At 38.1% G+C, this 20,386-nt stretch overlaps 1 protein-coding gene and 1 pseudogene across 1 annotated transcript in view; one reads left to right on the top strand and one right to left on the bottom strand.

The window, feature by feature from the left end:
• The window catches only part of YWHAZ (tyrosine 3-monooxygenase/tryptophan 5-monooxygenase activation protein zeta), a 34,501-nt gene extending 14,416 nt beyond the window's left edge, over window positions 1-20,085 (top strand). The window contains exons 3-6 of the mRNA XM_039464346.2: window positions 13,415-13,538; window positions 14,459-14,622; window positions 14,707-14,802; window positions 17,640-20,085. Coding sequence (XP_039320280.1) covers window positions 13,415-13,538; window positions 14,459-14,622; window positions 14,707-14,802; window positions 17,640-17,699 — 444 coding nt within the window. The 3' untranslated portion in view covers window positions 17,700-20,085. The remainder of the gene's footprint in view (window positions 1-13,414; window positions 13,539-14,458; window positions 14,623-14,706; window positions 14,803-17,639) is intronic.
• Window positions 166-512, bottom strand: LOC101048713 (protein S100-A11 pseudogene; annotated as a pseudogene).
• Window positions 20,086-20,386: the final 301 nt, after the last annotated feature.

The raw sequence follows: 20,386 nt of genomic DNA, 5'->3' as shown, positions 1-20,386 counted from the left end.
TTTCATGTTTTAAAAGAGTGACATTGTTTTATTACTATCTGCAGGTGGGGCCTTCATGAGGTGGTTGGGGTGCTGGGCTCAGGGGATAATGTGTGGGCTGTGGAGATGATGACGGAAAGGCTGGAAGGAAATGGGGTGGATTTGAAGGCCAGGCCTAAGGGGTCCTCAGATCTGCTTCTGGGAAGGGACAGCCTTGAGGAAGGAGTTGTGGCAAGCCATAGCTAGGCCACCAATCACATTAAGAAATTCTGAGAAATCTAGCTGCCCATCACTTTTGGTGTCCAGTTTCTTCTTCATGCGGTCAAGGACACCGGGGTCCTTTGGTTCTTTTTGAAGGCAGCCAGTTCCGTATTCATGAAGCTTAGGAGCTCCGTCTTGGAGAGAGTGTAGTTATAACCATCCTTTCTGGCATACTTTTGGAAAACAGCAATCCAGGGACTCGATGCACCACTCAGTCTCTGTAGGTCTGAAGATTTTTGCCATGTTGGAGCTAAGGGAGGTGCACAGGAGGCTGTGGCTGGGAGCTCTGGGTGCGCGGCATGCGGGTCTCGATTTTGGCACTTTTTCAAGAGTACTGGCTGGTTATTTTGTAGAATGTCTCTTAGCTTCGATTTGTCTGGTGTTTTTTGTTGTTGTTGTTTGTTTGTTTGTTTGTTTTTAAGGTGGAGTCTCACTCTGTCCCCCAGGCTGGAGTGTAGTGGCATGATCTCAGCTCACTTTGCAACCTCCGACTCCCAGGTTCAAGCGATTCTCCTTCCTCAGCCTCCTGAGTAGCTGGGATTATAGGTGCCTGCCACCACGCCTGGCTAATTTTTGTATTTTTAGTAGAGACGAGTTTTCACCATGTTGGCCAGGCTGATCTCAAACTCCTGACCTCAAATGGTCTGCCTGCCTTGGCCTCCCAAGGTGTGAGCCACTGCGCCTGGCCTGTCTGGTGATTCTTCATGATTAGATTGTGAGTTTTTAGTGAGAATTCCTGGAAGTGATATGGTGTCCTCCTCTGTGTATTATATTAGGAGGCACACAGTGTTGTCCCGTTAGTTGGTTAAGTAACGGGACAACACCGTGTGCCTCCTAATATAATGGTGCATTATGTTGAATTTAAACAGCTGTTAGGACTTCTGAAAACACACCCCATGGTGCAAAGTACCCATCGATTTTTTTTTTAAGATATATGCCCTATAATTATGATTACTTTGTCAGAGGTTACAAACGAAATTATTTTGCCAAAGTGCTTTTTAAATAAGCTATGTCCATTCATACTGAATAGGTTGCTTCTTCAAAGGGGAAAAATGATCCCAGCTCTGTAATTTCTAATTTTCCTTTCAAATTTATTTTCATTAGTTACCTTCTTGTTCTAGTTGGCAAGCCCAAATCAAAGCACACAGCACAGTGGTTTGAGTGTACAGTGGCAGGGTGGCCATTCTTCAAAGCTGAGGTAAATGTGCAAATACTTAATGATTGAGTTCTTGCTCATAATTTTGGGGTTTGGTCTAAGGACCTTTAGTCTATAAATCCTCTCGTTCCCTTTTAAGAAAAAAACCAATCTTGAATTTAAAGAAATATAAAGGGATAGTTAGTGGTGGGGTGGGAAATTGATTACATTAGAGGAGATTTCCTGGCTTTGGAAGGGAGATTTTTAAGTTAATGCTATAGTGAAACACAAGAAGATTGGGGTAGAGAGGAAGCTGGTCATAATTTTGTATTTGAAATGCCTGTCCTGTCTCTGAGTTTGCAGAATTAGTACCATAATCTAGGATTGTTGACTTCTTTTATCTCGGCTCACCGCAACCTCCGGCCCCTGGGTTCAGGCAATTCTCCTGCCTCAGCCTCCTGAGTAGCTGGGATTACAGGCACGCGCCACCATGCCCAGCTAATTTTTTTTTTTTTATTTTAGTAGAGACGGGGTTTCACCATGTTGACCAGGATGGTCTCGATCTCTTGACCTTGTGATCCGCCCGCCTTGGCCTCCCAAAGTGCTGGGATTACAGGCTTGAGCCACCGTGCCCGGCTGGATTCTTGACTTCTAAACAAAGTTTACTCTGCCTTAAAACCTCACACTCTTCCAGCTCTCTCCACAGGGTATTTCTTAGGTAACTCTGTGTTCATTACATAGAAACCTGGAGCTTATCTATATTTGGAGGTACTTAACCAGCCCCTTTGCTGCTGTTTCTAAATATATATGTTTAGTTCAGCACTCGCTTGTTATACTAAATGAGCAATTTCTGAGGTTTTTAGAGAAGTAGAACATTGTTTTGTCTCTTACAGCAGAATATTCGTTATTGAACATAGTGTCAACCTCCATAATTTCTGTCAGGTTTTTTGGTAAGGTGATACGCTTTTGATGATGAAGACTTTCTGAAAAATAGTTTTGTTTGTTTTTTGAGATAGAGTCTCACACTGTCACCCAGGCTGTAGTGCAGTGGTACGATCTCAACTCACTGCAGTCTCCGCCTCCTGGGTTCAAGCAATTCTGCCTCAGCATCCCAAGTAGCTGGGACCACAGGTGTGCACCACCATTCCCAGCTAATTTTTTTTTTTTTTTTCAGTAGAGGCGGGGTTTCACCATGTTGGCTAGGATGGTCTCCATCTCCTGATCTTGTGATCCGCCCACCTCAGCCTCCCAAAGTGCTGGGATTACAGGCATGAGCTACTGTGCCTGGCCCTGAAAAATAGATTTTAGGATTTGAGCTAGTAAAATATCCTCCAAGACCATTTTAAAATTTATTTTATTTATATGAAGCTATTAAAGTTACACATATTATTCAGTGGGGAATTTAATATTTTTGAGTGCTTAAAATGTGTAGAACATGCCTTTAATAGAGCCTATGTAAGTAGGTTAAGAATATATATGTGTGTGAAAAGTTAAAGATGCAAAACCATAATTGTTTATTTTATTTATTTTGAGATGGAGGCTCGCTTGCTGGAGTGCAATGGTACAATCTTGGCTCACTGCAACCTCTGCCTCCTGGGTTCATTCAAGTAGTTTTTTGCCTCAGCGTCCTGAATAATTGGACTTAGCTGTGTACTGCCATGCCCGACTGATTTTTGTATTTTTTTTTCCTGGTAGAGATGGGGTGTCACCACGTTGGCCAGGCTAGTAATCTTTATTTTTAATTGTACTTGCTCTGAATAAGAATGTAGGTGTTAACAGAGCATAGCATGTAGAGGGAAAAAATAAAGCTGCTGGGACCTCATTCTGCCTTCTCAGAGGTAATCTCTGTTAAGTCTTTTGTGTATCCCTGGAATTTATGTGCAAAGCAAACAATTATATTCTCAAAGAATAAGGATCATATACTCAATTTTGTAAATTGTACTCACATACATACTTTGATGTATGTCTTACGCTTCATGTTGGCAGGTGCCACCTTACTCTTTTTTTTTTTTTTTTTTTTTTTTTTTTTGAGGTGGAGTCTTGCTCTGTCACCCAGGCTGGAGTGCAAATGGTGTGATTTCAGGCCACTGCAACCTCCACCTCCTGGGTTCAAGCGATTCTCCTGCCTCAGCCTCCCAGGTAGTGGGGATTATAGGTGTCTGTTACCACAGCCAACTAATTTTTGTATTTTTAGTAGAGACAAGGTTTCACCATGTTGGTCAGGCAGATCTTGAACTCCTGACCTCAAGTAATCCACCCACCTTGACCTCCCGTAGTGTTGGGATCACAGGCACGAGCCACTGCAACCTGCCAGTACCTCCTCATTCTTAATGTCTGTATAGTATTCTATTATTTGGGTATGTAACACTATTTGTTTTCTTTTTCTTTTTCTTTTTCTTTTAAAGGTAGGGTCTTCCTCTGTCACCCAGGTTGCAGTGCAGTGGTGCACTCACTGCAGCCTTGATGTTCTGGGCTCAAGTGATCCTCCCACCTCAGCCTGTGGAGTAGCTAGGACTAAAAGCGTAGCAATCTACCCTACTACCACACTAGGCTAAATTTTTTAATCATTTTTAGTAGAGACATGAGATCTTGCTATATTGCTTAGGCTGGTCACTAACTCCTGGCCTCCAGCAGTCCTCCCAGCTCAGCTTTCCAAAGTGATTGTGATTAAAGGTATAAGCTACCACACCTGGCCATTAGTCCCTTATTAACAGAAATTAGGATATTTACCTTTTGTTGCTCCTTAAATTAAAAAGCCCTATGCTACACACTAGCTGTACAGACAATGTAGATGAAGCTAAATCTCTTTAAAGAATTCGCTTTAGGGAGAACATTGCATTAGAGCTAGAAATGGAAAGGTATTCAGCACAGATTCTTTTTATTTTTCCAGCTTTATTGAGGCATGGTTGGCAAAAAACAAATATATGTAAGGTGTACAACATAGCAGAGGTTACTAGTTCTTAAAGTGATACACCGACCATTGGGAATCCATTGAGGAGGTATCTGTTAGGTCACAACTGTTTTCTTTTTTTCTTTTGAGATGGAGTCTTGCTTGTCACCCAGGCTGGAGTGCAGTGGCATGATCTTGGCTCACTGCAACCTCTGTGTCTCCCAGGTTCAAGAGATTCTCTTGCCTCAGCCTCCCTAGTAGCAGAAATTACAGGTGCACACCATCACAGCCAGCTAATTTTTGTATTTTTAGTAGAGATGGGATTTAACTATCTTGGCCAGGCTGGTCTTAAGCTCCTGATCTCGCGTTCCACCCACCTCGGCCTCCCAAAGTTTTGGGATTACAGGCTTGAGCCACTGCGTCCAGCCAGGTCACAACTATTTTCATGACAAATACTGTTATTACTGATTCTTACTACTGTGTTGACATTTAGCAGTGGTGCAAAAGCAAGAATAGTTCAAACTACTACGACTAATCAACGCAGTGGTACTATATTATACTAGTAGTTACTGTATTTCTTCACCATTATGCACTCACTGTTTCTTTTCAAAAGAAAAAGACTGGTTTTTCTTAATGTCCTTGAATCTGAAACATTATTTTATTAATAGCCCTTAAATAGACATCCTTCTGTGAGGCAAAATGGGAAGTACAATGGTTATCTCTAAGAAAAGCACTTGCAGTTATTTGCATTGTGAAATAAGCTAGTTTCTTTTTTTCATGAACACTTTTGTCTTCAAAGAACTACAGGCTGATAAGCTGTGACTACTCAGACTTAGGTATTTGACATACATGTTAAATGAATCGAGCCTGTTATTTTAAGGGAAAATGGGATTTTTGACAAAGAAAATTGAAGCTTTGGAGCAAAATTGAGAACTTTGGAAAATAATTATTCACCACCATGATACTAGTTTTCCACTCTTTTATGTCTGTAAAGGGGTCTTGAGACAAACTTTTAGGCCACAAATTATTGCTACCATTTAGGTTTTTGTTGTTGTTGTTGTTTTCTCTAGAAAATGTGCCTGTTTTTAGAGACATAATTTAAGGTAATATTATTTAAATATAAGGAAATTAAATCATGTAAGAGGGAGTTCAGAACTAAGGTGGTTTCTGGGTGGGTTAAGATCAATTACTTCAGTGCAAACAGTACTTAAAGTCTAATGTCTTTCACATTAGGCTTTTACCTTCCAAAAGGATGACAGCACTTCTTGGTTGTTTACTGTGTCCGAGACTCTGCTAAATGCTTACTATATTAATTCATTTAATCCTTACAACAACCTTGTGTATTATGTCTACTACTAATGTCCAGCTTTTACAGGTGAGAATCTTGAGGCCCAGGAAGATTTCAGAGCTTTGTCAGGGTCACAAAGTTTGAATTTAGACATTAAGCAGTCTGTCTCCATAGTTTGTGCTCGTAACAAGTCCCTTGTTTAAAAAGAGAAAATAAATACTAAAGAAAATGTTTTTTAATCTTTTGTTCTTTGATGTGTCTTAATCCTATGTTTTTAAATGAAAGCTTTTTTGCATCTTATTTCACCATTTTCCCTAGGTATACAAATTTTAGATTATCAAAGCCAAAATGATGTACTTAAGAGTACAGGAGCACTAAAGCAGTTTTTTGAATCTCAGACTCTCTATACTTTTTACATGTAACTGAGCAACCAGTGAGTAGATTGCCTGCTCTGGATTGGTAGCTGTGATTGGTGCCTTCCTGTTTATATGCTCATTTAGACTTCATAACAGCCTTTTGGTACAGATTTTCATATAGATGAGAAAATAAAAATTAGCTATTGTGTAAATTCTCAGAATTAATGGGTTAATACGGAATTCCAAGTCCGCCTGGTTTTAGAGTTTATACAATTTGCGTTACACCAAGCTCTTAGTAAGAAGTGTTGAATGCCAAATTAAAGTCTTGCCACCAGCTCAGGCAGCAGTTTTGGTGGTTCAGGGTAATCATACTGAAAGACCAATGAGAAAGGCCTATCTCTAGAATAGAGATGGATTCTCAGTTCATTAACTTTTCATAAAAAATATTTGACCACAGTCAGGAGTGAGTGTTTTTAAAAATTTGTATTAGTTGGAACAGGTTGAGTCTATCCCAAGAAGGGATCAGAACTAGATGACCTATCAATTTATGTGGTTTCTTAATTTTTATAGACTTCCTAATTTTAAAGACAAAGCATCAGTGTGAATGTAGACTTTCTTTAGACTAAGGTTTCTGTTATAAATTTGTTAATACATTCTGCCTGGGTAAGCTGACTGGCTTGGGAGGAAGAATGCTGTTTGAACCCCATCTCTTGGAAGTGTTTTCACAATCTAAGAGGTTAATTAATTATATCAAAGTGCAGTAGAGAGAAGAATCTCTTTTATCTCTAGAATCTCAAATTTCATGTAATTTACTTGTTGAATAGGTTAGGGATTAGTGGGTCCTCTCTTCAGAGCCCGTATCACATATTTAACTCTGGATTAGGAGTCATTTACCAAGGAGTATGAGATACCGGCTTCTTAGGGCATCTCGCTGCTGAGTAAATAACTTCTTATCCCAGTTAATATTAGGGTGACTGCTGTATAACTGCATTAACTCTAAATCAGCAAATTAATTGGATATTTTTTTAAATGTTGGCCATGATATCTTTAAAAGACAGTGGCTATTATGAAAAAACATATTTAAAAGTTAATGGTTTGGGAGGCTGAGGCAGGTGGATCACCTGAGGTCAGGAGTTGAAGACCAGCCTGGCCAACATGGTGAAACTCCATCTTTACTCTTAGGTATTTTTGATAAAAATACCAAAGATGAGCTGGGTGTAGTGGTGGGCACCTGTAATCCCAGCTACTTAGGAAGCTGAGACAGAATTGCTTGAACCTGGGAGGCGGAGGTTGCAGTGAGCCAAGATTGCGCCATTGCACTCCAGTCTGGGCAATAAGAGCGAAACTGTCTTAAGAAAGAAAAGAAAAAAGTTAATGGGAGCCAGGTAAGCTATGATTGGGCCACTGCATTCCAGCCGGTGTGACAGAACGAGATCCCATATCTAAATAAAAATTTTTAAAAAGTTAATGGGAGGGAGAAAAGTAAAACCATACACATTTTGAAGTAAACAGAGGAAATACTGTGGATTCTGAAATGAGATTATATTTCAGAGTCAACAGATTAACAATTAGCCTTGGTTTCCTGCTTGAGTGTATGATGTTACTGAGTTTCGTTTGACCTGAAGATCCTTTGGATTTGATTTAAAAACTTAACGTACTATGCTAATTGAAAAATTTTACAAGTTGAATACCTCAGTCAGCTTAGTCCTTGTTTTGCAGTTGATATTGTGACACTGTATTATGCTGTGCCCACTACCTCCCCTTTTTACTTCAGACTCTTAAATTGCTTTCTTTTCTTTTTCTTTTTCTTTTTTTTTTTTTTTGAGACGGAGTTTCGCTCTTGTTACCCAGGCTGGAGTGCAATGGCGCGATCTCGGCTCACCGCAACCTCTGCCTCCTGGGTTCAGGCAATTCTCCTGCCTCAGCCTCCTGAGTAGCTGGGATTACAGGCACGCGCCACCATGCCCAGCTAATTTTTTGTATTTTTAGTAGAGACGGGGTTTCACCATGTTGACCTGGATGGTCTCGATCTCTCGACCTCGTGATCCACCCGCCTCGGCCTCCCAAAGTACTGGGATTACAGGCTTGAGCCACCGCGCCCGGCCTTAAATTGCTTTCATTGTACTATTGTAGGTGTATGAAATTTAGGAGGTTGATTTCTGTGTTGAGCAGGATATTACCTGAAGTTATTTCATATTTTAAAAGTAACTATCAGCCCTTTCCTCCCTCCCATTCTCTACCTGGCTCACCTCCATGTTTTTCCCTGCTATGCTGTTATTGCTGCTTTCTGGTATGTGCTGCTTCCTTTTTCCTTTGTTCTTTTGTTCATTTTTTCTATTCTAGCTACGTTTTTTTTTTTTTCTTTTTTTTCTTTTTTCTTTTTCTTTTTTTTTCTTTTTTGGAGACAGTCTCATTCTGTCACCTAGGTTGGAGTGCAGTGGTGCAATTTTGGCTCACTGCAACCTCTACCTCCTGGGTTCAAGCACTTCTCTGCCTCAACCTCCCAGTAGCTGGTATTATAGGTGCCCACCACCACACTTGGCTAATTTTAGAAGTCAGCATACTTAATTGCCTCTTTTATGTTACCTTTAACTTAATTCTGTGAACTCTGTATCTTCCCTTAGAATTGAAAAAAACCATTTGTACAAAAATCCAGTTAGATAGTAGAAATAAATTCTAGTATTCGATAGCACAGTAGGAAAATTATAGCTAACATTTATTTCTTAATTTTACCAAAGTAGCTAGAAAAATTTTAATGCTCCCAACACAAAAGATCAGTGTTTGAGGCTGGGTGCAGTGGCTTACGACTGTAATCCCAGCACTTTGGGAGGCTGAGGCAGGTGGATCACCTGAGGTCAGGAGTTCGAGACCAGCCTGGCCAACATGGTGAAACCCATCACTACTAAATATACGAAAGTTAGCCAGGTGTGGTGACACACGCCTGTAATCCCAGCTATTGGGGAGGCAGAGGTTGCAATGAGCTGGCATTGCGCAACTGTACCCCAGCCTGGGTGACAGAGTGAGACTCCGTCTCAAAAAAAAAAAAAAAAATCAATATTTAAGGTGATGGATATTCCAGTTACTCTGATTTGATCATTATATATTGTATTCATGCATCAAAATCACATGTACCCCCACAATATGTATAACTATTATGTCAATTTAAAAAATTTTTTAAAGAAACGTGACATCTGATTTATGGATCCCCTCTAAAAAATAACTGAGTTATCTCTTTAGTTTCTTGTTATTCCTTTATAAAAGGAGAGAACTCACTGTCTGCCTAGGTTACCTATTCCAGATTGGACCACTCATAAGTTTTCTCATATTGGACAGAAATCTTCCTCTTGCTAAATTTAATTGGTCTTGTCTCTTGAAGCCATTCATGTCCTCCTCTTTCCATTATGCTGACAGTTTCTAGTATACTCGCTGTAACTTTGATTCCTGATTGTGGAATTACATCCTTTTTAGTAGTCCTATCACCCCACTGAGGCTGGGAAAATGTTCTTTTATAGTTAGCTTTTTTGAACTATAGTGTTAGCCCTTTTAAATTTAATCTTTAATCCAGTCTGTCTTGGTTTTTGGTTTCTAAATCTTAATTAGCCTAAGTCATTGGTTGATTTAGTACAAGTACACCATTTATGCCTTTCTCAACTCTCAAGGTCAGCATCTCACCAGAAACAGGAGTACAAGTTAGATTGCCTGGTTGAAGTTGCACCCTCACAAACTTGGCAGTGATTTTGAACACATTTCATTACACTGTTGGGTCCCCACTGTCTTCTATAAAATGGGGATAATTGTAATTTATACCTCATAGATAAGGTTAGGAAAAGATCAAATTACATAATCTGTAGAAAACAATCTCAGTCAAAAATGTTATCTGTGGTTACTTTTGAAATAATGTTATTATGATTATTAAAATTGTAGCATCCTTGTTTCAAGTATCAATTGCCGTATAACAAACCATTCAACATTTAATGACCTAAAGCAATGATTTATTCTTGCGGTCTGTGGCCTGGTTGGACCCTGAATTTTTCCAGGTGGTATTGGCTGGGGTCACTCTCTCAGCATCCAGCTGGAAGTTCATCCGGGGCTGAAATACACAAGATGGCTTCAGTTATATATATGTCTAATGGGTTGGGGCTGGCTTGGCCTTTTGGGTAGTTTTAACTTCTTGCACACTGGCTCATAGCTCCAAGAGAAGAAAAGGAGAAGCCTCTAGCTTTTAAACGGTTAGGCCCAGAACTGGAATAGCCATCTCTTCTGCATTCTGCTGGTCAGAGCAAGTCAACAAAACCAGCCTGGACTCAAGGAGAAAGGAATTAAATCCACTTCTTAACAGGAGGAGGAATGACACACATTACATTAACAAGGATGGCAGAGAATTGATGGAGGCTCTCTTTGAAGAAAGTCTGCAACATTTCTGTTCTTTCACGGTTAGCTTTTTTGAGAACTATAGTGTTAGCCCCTTTAAATTTAATCTTTAATCCAGTCTTTCTGGTTTTGGGGTTTTAAATCTTAATTAGCTTATGTCATCGGATGATTTAATAGAAGTACGCCATGTATTCCTTTCTCACCTCTTATAGTCAGCATCTCAACAGAAACATTTGCCACTTACTTGGTTCTTTTGGTCTGTCATTAGGGCAGTAAGCAGCCTGACTGCTGTTTACCCAGCCTTCTTGTTACTTGTGAGTTCTAACAAATAGCTTTAAAGTTGTTGTTTTGTGGTTAATTCAGTGTTTATCTTTGGGGAAAGAAGTGCTTAACTGCCATTTTAATTCCCAGGGAATTACTTAGTTCAGCGTATCATCCCATTGTAAAATAAAACATGTAGGGATTCCAAAGTTACTACCTACGAAAGATAGATTACTAATTTTAGTAGCATTTATCAACACCTTTCCTAAAAAACTTAAGTTTTTAGTATAGCTTTAAAATTTTACATCTCGTGAGTGATTCATTCTTAAGTAATTGCATTTGTTTACGGCCTTCATTTCTACATACGTAGAGTGGTTTAAAGTTATTGAAAATGAAGAATGTGATTATCAGGCAGTGTTACCTTTTTTTGAGACAGTCTCACTGGCACCCATCCTAGAGTACAGTGGTACAATTTAGCTATGGCTCACAGCAGCATCAAACTCCTGGACTTAAATGATCCTCCCATCTCAGCCTCCCAAGTAGCTGGGACTGTAGGTGCATGCCACCATACTTCGCTAACTTTTAATTTTTTTTGAGGAGGGATCTCATGTTCACTGAGCTCGTCTCAAACTCCTGGTCTCAAGAAGTGATCTTCCTGCCTCTGCCTCCCAAAGTGTTGGGATTATAGGAGTGAGCCACCGTGCCCTGCAATACTTGTTTTAAAGTGTACTGTAATGGAAGGAATGATAGTCTTATCTCTACAGCTAGATTATGAAGTACCAGCATATTGTGCTTACTCCTAAGTGCTGTATTTTTTCTCAGCAATCTTAGAGGTTTCTGCCTTACAGGTGAGATAACTGAATCATTGAGATTAAGTAGGTCACATGGTGTATAGTGCTGTAATTCAAACCCAGACTCATCCCAAAGCCACTATGCTTGTATCATCTCCCATAGTTGAGTGAATAATACATTTTGTATAACAATGTGAAACTTAAAAAAAAAAAAAAAAAAAAAAAACCCTGGTTATTTATTTCTTAAGACCATTGTTTTTAAGTGGAAAAACTCAGTTAACTATTTTAAATGCAACTATCTTCCACTGTTTGAGGCAGATCTCCACAGAGCAACCATAGAGGGTAAAAAGCATTGTGCTCAAGGGACAACAAAACACTTTTGCAGCTAATAACTCTGAATGTGAAAGTATGGATGTGGTGTATAATACAGAGTTTGCTATCCTAACCAAAATGCTCTTCTGATTTCAGGCCAGTAGTTTTATTTATTTATTTTGAGACAAGAGTTTTGCTGTGTCATCCAGGCTGGAGTGCAGTGATGCAGCCTCAGCTCACTGCAGCCTCTGCCTTTTGGGCGCAAGTGATTCTCCTGCCTCAGCCTCCCAAGTAGCTGGGATTACAGGCATGCACCAACATGCCTGGCTAATTCTTAGTAGCAACAGGGTTTTACCATGTTGACGAATCCGGTCTCAAACTCCTCACCTCAAGTAATCCTGCTGCCTAAGCCTCCCAAAGTGCTGGAATTATAGGCATGAGCAACTGCGCCCAGCCTTAGGCCAGTATTTTTGAATACCAGTTAATAGTGACAGGAAACATCATTTCAGGTTTTTACCTTTAACCTCTTACAGTACAGTATAATTTGGCCCTACTGCCACTTCATCTAAATTGTCTGTAGCTTAAGTTGTTTAAAAAAAATACGGAGAAGAAGTTGGGTTAAAACTCTTCACTTACCCACCATTGGAACATAATGGGTAAACTTACTGTTTAAAAGTATTTTTCAAATTACATTTTGCATATAAGTAGGTGGTATATAAACTGATAGCTTTTTTCTTGTAAGAATGGACTTATTTGGAATTTAGCCCAGCTGAAAATTGACTTCACTTTGAGTCCCAGATTGTAATTGAACTTTAAAGAAAGTGGGGTAGTGAGAATGGGTCATTGGCAGTTTTTCAGTTTAACATTTACCTAATTCTGTTGGAATTATTTTTCTCTCCCTTGACTGAAAAAAAATTACACATTTATTGAGACTTCTTCCCATCCCAACATGGTGATCTAATTTTTTTTTACTTTAAAATCATTTAAACAGCGTAATTTTTAAAATCCTGATCAAATGACTCAGATTGTAGTAATAGTTTTAGACAGAATTTTATAGGATATTTTAATTTTATCTGTTGTCTGGGATGATCTGTAATCATGTATCTTACTAGCTAAAAAGGACTTCAGTGAGATTAAAGGTCTGCTCTTTAAGATCTGAAAGTCTCACTTCTACCACTGTCTTAATTTAGTTAGGAAAAATGAAACTTTGGAACAGTTGTTTTTTTTTTTAATCTGTTGAGGTTTGCTTGAATTGTGTTCTTGTAAATGAAGTTTATTTTGTTCCTCTTTGTCTGGCATAGACTCCTTTAGTGTTTGTTACATTATTGGTTTCTGCTTTAGTCATTTCTCCAGAGTCTCAAAAAGTTCATCACTTAGGTTCTTTCTGTTTTAATGTCATTACCACATGAAACTTCAGATGGAAAGTTTGCCAGCTCATTAATGGAAAGTTTGCCAGCTCATTAATGTTCCTAAAAATGAATGGTCATGCTTCACATTCATGGAAATCAGTATGTAGATAGATAGCATTGTCAGGGACTGATACCCAATTGTATTGTCCTCAAATAATACACTCAACATTAACTTCAAACTTAAAAGTATTACTGCCTGAAGCATTGTGCTTTAAACCACAAATTCATGTGCCCACTGCATTCACAGTTGTATTATTGACAGTTTTATAACTTAGGCCGTAGTATGTCCTTTAAGAAATGCAAGTTCTTTCAGTTTTATAAATATTTTATTCTTACGGTATCTGTTTCTTTTCTTCCTAAGTCTCTCTTGGAAAAGTTCTTGATCCCCAATGCTTCACAAGCAGAGAGCAAAGTCTTCTATTTGAAAATGAAAGGAGATTACTACCGTTATTTGGCTGAGGTTGCCGCTGGTGATGACAAGAAAGGTATGCTGTTTTTAAACCTGTTGATTGAACTTGTGTAAAAGTGAGGAAGAGTCTCTGGAGGGTAAATAATTTCTTGTTGTTTTTAATTGCTTAGAGCAGGCATCCCCAAACTACGGCCTGTGGGCCGCATGTGGCTCCCTGAGGCCATTTATCTGGCCCCCCACCGCACTTCAGGAAGGGACATCTCTTTCATTGGTGGTCAGTGAGAGGAGCACAGTATGTGGCCGCCCTCCAACGGTCTGAGGGACAGTGAACTGGCCCCCTGTGTAAAAAGTTTGGGGACGCCTGGCTTAGAGTGTTGAATAAAAAGTAGCAGTGCTCTTTTTTTGTATTCTGAGAATATATGTCTACTGCCTAATACTGGCATTCTAAAATACTTGCTTTCTGAAAAGCCAATTTTGTGTACAGGGATGTTTTCTCAAGATTTTAAGAAATAGTGACCAACCTGAGCAACATCTCTTTCTACAAAAAACATTTTGAAAATTAGCTGGGCATGATGGTGCTAGCCTTTGGTTTCAGCTAATTTGGAGGCTGAGGTGGGAGGATCGCTTGGGTCTGGGAGGTCAAGGCTACAGTGAACCCTGATTGTGCCGCTGCACTCCAGCCTGAGTGACAGAGACCCTATCTCAAGAAAGAAGAAATACAGGTCACACTGTAACTGAGGAGCAGTGTAAACTAGTTAATTTTTTAAAATATAACAGTGAGATTATAAAGTTGTATCTTGACATTGACCAATGGCTAATGTGTACTAGGAGAAACCTCCCTTTAAAAGAAAAATTAAGGGCCTTGTTAAATTAACAAATATTAAGCTGTTACAGGTTAGTATTTCAGAGGATACATGAGATATTAAAAGATTTGGTTTGAAGGGTGAAGATATAATACATACTTTGTCTCAATACGTTTTGGTATGTCTTATCCAGGGATTGTGGATCAGTCACAACAAGCATACCAAGAAGCTTTTGAAATCAGCAAAAAGGAAATGCAACCAACACATCCTATCAGACTGGGTCTGGCCCTTAACTTCTCTGTGTTCTATTATGAGATTCTGAACTCCCCAGAGAAAGCCTGCTCTCTTGCAAAGACAGTATGTATTTTACCTGTTATGTAGAAATTTAGCAGTCTTTATTATTTGAGCACTGAAATATAATGTACTATTTTTAAATCATAGGCTTTTGATGAAGCCATTGCTGAACTTGATACATTAAGTGAAGAGTCATACAAAGACAGCACGCTAATAATGCAATTACTGAGAGACAACTTAACAGTAAGTACATAACAGCATCATTAGTGATGAATGTGGTTGAAGAGGTTATGTTTTACTCTGAGGAATATATATATATTTAAAATTAAATACATCTTTTTAAAATTTTTTCTTAACATAATTCATAGGCTCACATAAATATGTCTTAGCTACTTTTAAAACCATATGAAGGAAAACTACAAAATCTGAAGTATTAGACCAAGAACTGAAGAATACACACATTGATGAGTTTACCTGTCTTGTTAAAATTTGAATGTTAGTATCAAAGCTTGTTTTAATTCCTTTAAAAATTATTTTCTTGCCCATCAAGTTGCCTACATACTTGTAAAGATAAACTTGAGTTGTAAAATTTTGGGTATCTACAGAATCCAAGTGGAAGTCTGTTTTGCCTACTTTCTGATTTAAAATGATTTAATATGAAGGGTCATGATTGTCCTTGGGATACTGCAGATGTATATAAAAAGAAACACAGTATCACCATCACACCCAAAAACATCAACAAGAATTCCCTAATAATGTTTAAATATGTAAAGAATACTTGAATTCTAATGTCTCTCTTTTTTAAATTTGAATTGTAATTCAAATTCAGTCCACAATGCAATTGGTTTATATGTCTCGTTAGTTCCTTAGGTCTTCTCATTCTTCTCCTTCAGATAAATATTAGATTTGAAATTTTGAGGCTTAGATGAAAAAATTATCAAGTGTTTGCTGCGTGTCAGGCAAAGAGGTAGGAATTGCAGATCATAATCTAGTATTACTGTTTCTTGTTAGACTTTTAGGGCCATTTCTCTTGGGGACTGTGTAACCTCAGTTTATACATTTCTCTTCCAACTTTATTCTATTCCACTGCCATTTTCTATAAACCAGTTAGTTCTATATTACAGTGCTGAAAAGCTTGAAGAGTTTTTTGAATAATACTGTATTCTCATTTAAACCTAAAATTATTTACTAGCACAATTTGGGGCTATCAATAAACTTTTCTGATTACTTGAGTCAAGATAATAAGCTATAGTAAAGAATGAAAGAATCTTTATATCAAACGTAAGAAGCACTTTAATTGTTACTAATTTTAGTATTAAGGATTTTTCTTTTTTAGTTTGAAGTGATGACCTGAGACCTTGTTACTGTGTTTTGTTTGCATCACTTTGTGAGAGGCCATGATCTACTATGTGCTTCCAACTCAATTTTGGTATCAGTATAGCATGAAGAGCATATCTTGCAATAAGAAAACAAGGGTTTCCATTCTGACTCTGTCACTACTTCTGTGTCTTCTCTGAGCCTTGTTAGTGTCAGCTATCACCATTATAGGTTGATTGGCTGATTTATCTGTCAAGAAAAGAAATTATCCCAAAACTTAATATTTCAGTCTGAATTTGGTTGACCAAGACTGTCAACACATTACTCTAGAAATAGAGAAATATTTTGTATCAAATTTTTGCATGTTTATATGGAAAATTCAAGAATCCTTGAAAGTTTAGAACAGGAAGGAGACATTAGAAACACTTTTATTTTGCATTTACAAAATCCCTTGTTTAACAGGAACACACAGTTTCCAAGAGGTCATTTGGTTAGCTGTATGTCTTTGGAACTAGTCTCCAGGCCAGAGATACATTTGCTTAGCAGATAAATAAAGCTAATGGATAATTTGGGGAATAGAAAAATAATAACTAGGTGGGTTATTTAGTTTTTAGTGTGAGTCATATTAAAGATTGTCTTGAATTCTTTTATAATTGCCTCTGAAAAATCACTACAGAGTGGTTAAGACTTACTTTTTTTTTTTTTTTTTTTTTGAGACAGAAGTTTGCTCTTGTTGCCCAGGCTGGAGTGCAATGGCGCGATCATGGCTCACCATGACCTCTACCTCCCAGGCTCAAGCGATCCTCCTGCTTCAGCTTCCCGAGTAGCTGAGATTACAGGCATGCGCCAACACGCCCAGCTAATTTTGTGTTTTTTTAGTAGACATGGGGTTTCTCCTTGTTGGTCAGGCTGGTCTCGAACTCCCGACCTCAGGTGATCCACCTGTCTCAGCCTCCCAAAGTGCTGGGATTACAGGTGTGAGTCACCACATGTGGCCAAGACTTAAAAATTTTTAACATTGGGGCAGTTGGAATATTTAGAGTCCACAACCCTACCATTTATGGGACAACTTTCATTTTTACCTCTTAAAAGATTTGGTTCTGGTTTTAGTCTATGTATTAAGTTAGTGCAAAAGTAATTGCAGGTTTTTGCATTTAAAGTAATGGCAAGAGCCGCGACTACTTTTGTACCAACCTAATAAATACACAAAGATGTTTTTCTAAGCTGAGAAAAGCTAGATTGGTAGTTTAGATCAGATCTGAGGCTTGTCCTTGAATTTCATGGAGTATAGGATTCTGTTTGGAGTGAGGGTCAGTCTAAGATCTACCAGGGGAGAGTAGGCAACCCTAGCTCCTTCAGCATGGGCCAAATTAGATGCTTCTGGTATAGCTGCACTCACCTTGGACATCCATCTCTTGTATTGGGGCTCTTTAGGTTCTGATACCTATCGATGCTTAGTATTTAAAAAATACTTTATGATTTCTTCTACTTTCTCCTCACCTTCTAAGGATAACCAAAAGTTTCCTGTATCTGATCATTACTTGAAGGCAACTCTGTGGTGTACTTATCCTGCTTATACAGTGGTTACAAAGAAAGTAAATTTGTGTATTGAGATGTTTTTGTACCTTGAAGCTAAGTGATGGTGCTGTCTTTTTAAGAATGCTTTCCAACTAAAAAGTTCTGGTATCTTAGCACATGTATGAAAACTGTCCCCCACCCCACGCCACCGAAACATGCTGAAAAATCTTTCCTTCTTTTACCAGTTGTGGACATCGGATACCCAAGGAGATGAAGCTGAAGCAGGAGAAGGAGGGGAAAATTAACCGGCCTTCCAACTTTTGTCTGCCTCATTCTAAAATTTACACAGTAGACCATTTGTCATCCATGCTGTCCCACAAATAGTTTTTTGTTTACGATTTATGACAGGTTTATGTTACTTCTATTTGAATTTCTATATTTCCCGTGTGGTTTTTATGTTTAATATTAGGGGAGTAGAGCCAGTTAACATTTAGGGAATTAATCTGTTCTCATCTTGAGGTGGCCAATATGGGGATGTGGAATTTTTATACAAGTTATAAATGTTTGGCATAGTACTTTTGGTACATTGTGGCTTCACAAGGGCCAGTGTTAAAACTGCTTCCATGTCTAAGCAAAGAAAACTGCCTACATATTGGTTTGTCCTGGTGGGGGATAAAAGGGATCATTGGTTCCAGTCACAGGTATAGTAATCGTGGGTACTTTAAGGTTTGGAGCACTTACAAAGCTGTGGTAGAAACAGATATCCCATGGATACCACATGTTAAACCATGTCTATCTGTGGAATACTCAGTCTCAATGTTCACACCTTTGACTACAGCTGCAGAAGTGTTCCTTTAGACAAAGTTGTGACCCATTTTACTCTGGATAAGGGCAGAAACGGTTCACATTCCATTATTTGTAAAGTTACCTGCTGTTAGCTTTCATTATTTTTGCTACACTCATTTTATTTGTATTTAAATGTTTTAGGCAACCTAAGAACAAATGTAAAAGTAAAGATGCAGTAAAAATGAATTGCTTGGTATTCATTACTTTGTGTATATCAAGCACAGCAGTAAAACAAAAACCCATGTATTTAACTTTTTTTTAGGTTTTTTGCTTTTGTGATTTTTTTTTTTCTTTTGATACTTGCCTAACATGCATGTGCTGTAAAAATAGTTAACAGGGAAATAACTTGAGATGATGGCTAGCTTTGTTTAATGTCTTATGAAATTTTCATGAACAATCCAAGCATAATTGTTAAGAACATGTGTATTAAATTCATGTAAGTGGAATAAAAGTTTTATGAATGGACTTTTCAACTACTTTCTCTACAGATTTTCATGTAAATTAGTCTTTCAGTTCTGAAACTTCTCTAAAGGAAATTGTACATTTTTTGAAATTTATTCCTTATTCCCTCTTGGCAGCTAATGGGCTTTTACCAAGTTTAAACACAAAGTTTATCGTAACAACAACAAAAATGCTACTACTATAACTACTGTTTCCATCTGTGTCCCATGATCCCCTCTCTTCCTCCCCACCCTGAAAAAAATGAGTTCCTATTTTTTTCTGGGAGAGGGGGAGATTGATTGGAAAAAAAAGTAATATGTTCCATAAGTAATATGTTCCATATAAGATTTTGGTATATGGCATTTTCTAACTTAGGAAGCCACAATGTTCTTGGCCCATCATGACATCGGGTAGCATTAACTATTAAGTTTTGTGCTTCCAAATCACTTTTTGGTTTAAGAATTTCTTGATACTCTTCTAGCCTGCCTTCGACTTTGATCCTTTATTCTTTCTATTTGTCACAAGATTACCTTCCTTTTTTAGCCTTCTGTCTTGATACCAACCATTCCAATTTGGTGGCCGTGTACTTGGAAAAAGGCCGCATGATCTTTCTGGCTCCACTCAATGTCTAAGATACCCTGCTTCCTTTGCTTGCATCCCACAAACTATTTCCCTCATCCTATTTACTGCAGCAAATCTCTCCTTAGTTGATGAGATTGTGTTTATCTCCCTGTAAAACTCTACCTATCCCGAATGTCATTGTCTGCCTTTAAAATCCTTCCTTTTTCTCTTCCTCTATTCTCTAAATAATGATGGGGCTAAGTTATACCCAAAGCTCACTTTACAAAATATTTCCTTAGTACTTTGCAGAAAACACCAAACAAAAATGCCATTTTAAAAGAGGTGTATTTTTTCTTTTAGAATGTAAGCTCCTCAAGAGCAGGGACAATGTTTTCTGTATGTTCTATTGTGCCTAGTACACTGTAAATGCTCAATAAATATTGATGATGGGAGGCAGTGAGTCTTGATGATAAGGGTGAGAAACTGAAATCCCAAACACTGTTTTGTTGCTTGTTTTATTATGACCTCAGATTAAATTGGGAAATACTGGCCCTTTTGGATAATTGTCCCAAATATTACATTCAAATAAAAGTGCAATGGAGACCTTGGGGTCTTTATTTCCAGGAGAAAAGATACTTTCCACATCTAGGGCAACAATCCTCTTCCCTTCTTCCCTCACAGCTCTGTTACTTCACTTACTGATTTCTCCTGACCCCCTAAGCCAAGGAGGTAAAATAGTCTCTCATATATATATATATATATAATTTAATCATATTTTATATCTAAGGGAAATTAGACTGAAGAGATGCTATCTTATTCAAGTAAATAAAACCTGAAACTGCATATGTGCATATTTACTGTGCATCAGTCATCTAAAAGAGGTTGATTCTGGAATAAGAACACTGGTATTAACTATTTAATATTTTCTACATAGTATTCCCAGTAGATGAAGGAAAATTTCCAACCTGAGATTTTTTAGTCTTAGAATTTGAATAATGTTTTTCCAGTTAATAGCTGTTATTTCATGCTCTAAAAGTCAGAATAGGGGGTGAGGGGAGTAAGAATATATGTCCAGTGGCTTAATTTTAGGGGCTCAATTTGTTTTTCCTGCAAAATAGTCACCAGTCTTGTCATGGCTTGATTG

The sequence above is a fragment of the Saimiri boliviensis genome, chromosome 15 (assembly GCF_048565385.1).
Source record: "Saimiri boliviensis isolate mSaiBol1 chromosome 15, mSaiBol1.pri, whole genome shotgun sequence".
NCBI classification, from domain to species: domain Eukaryota; kingdom Metazoa; phylum Chordata; class Mammalia; order Primates; family Cebidae; genus Saimiri; species Saimiri boliviensis.
This window is presented reverse-complemented; position numbering and strand designations above follow the sequence as displayed.